Raw genomic sequence first — 683 nt, forward strand, 5'->3', positions numbered from 1 at the left:
GGGGAGAGGCGGCAGGCGCAGGCCGCAGGCGCCCGCATTGGCAGCGGCCACGGGAACGTCAATTGCGCGCAGGCGGTCGCGCGGCGCCCGACCCGCAAGCACTCGTCGAGGGGGCCACTCACTGAATGTAGCCGCCGCAGGCCCAGAGCACCACCACCAGCGCGATCGACACCGGGTCATACAGCAGTGACGAGGGCGCCTGCGGGCAGCAGGACAGGGCAGGGGCGCCGTGATGCCACCGCGGTCAAGCTTTGTCAGGCAATCCGGGCCCGCGAAGCCAGGCAGGTGGGATGGCTGGTAAATGGGAACGAGAGAGCGGAGATGTACCCATCACAGCCGGAAGGGGCAGGCGCTCGTGCCAGCGCATGCAAAAGTGTTCGCAATAAGGTGATGCGGGGACTGGATCTGTGGGCGTCCGAAACAGCCCAAAGGAGCCGCCGGCCGGCTTCAGCCCCTCTTGCGAATTTAAAACCGAGGGGAGGGACGATGCGCGTACCTGCAGGTAGACGAAGAAGGCGGCGCCCACGGCCAGCAGCGCGACCGAGGCCGCGAGCAGCGTGGCTGGGGACGTGACCATGAGCGCGCGGCGGCGGGGCAGCAGGCGGCCCAGGATGTCCGCCATGATGCGGCCATAGAACAGCGCCTTTGGGGGGGGGCGGTTGGGAGGGGGGTACATCGTATGC

General features: G+C 68.4%; 1 protein-coding gene across 1 annotated transcript in view; it reads right to left on the reverse strand.

Moving 5' to 3' along the window:
• Positions 1–622, reverse strand: part of MNEG_15996 (hypothetical protein) — a gene marked incomplete at both ends in the record, with an annotated part of 1276 nt that extends 654 nt beyond the window's left edge. Inside the window, 2 exons of the mRNA XM_014035533.1 lie at positions 123–199; positions 497–622. Of these exons, the coding sequence (XP_013890987.1) occupies positions 123–199; positions 497–622 (203 nt within the window). The remainder of the gene's footprint in view (positions 1–122; positions 200–496) is intronic.
• Positions 623–683: the final 61 nt, after the last annotated feature.

Source organism: Monoraphidium neglectum (genome assembly GCF_000611645.1).
Source record: "Monoraphidium neglectum strain SAG 48.87 unplaced genomic scaffold scaffold05873, whole genome shotgun sequence".
NCBI classification, from domain to species: domain Eukaryota; kingdom Viridiplantae; phylum Chlorophyta; class Chlorophyceae; order Sphaeropleales; family Selenastraceae; genus Monoraphidium; species Monoraphidium neglectum.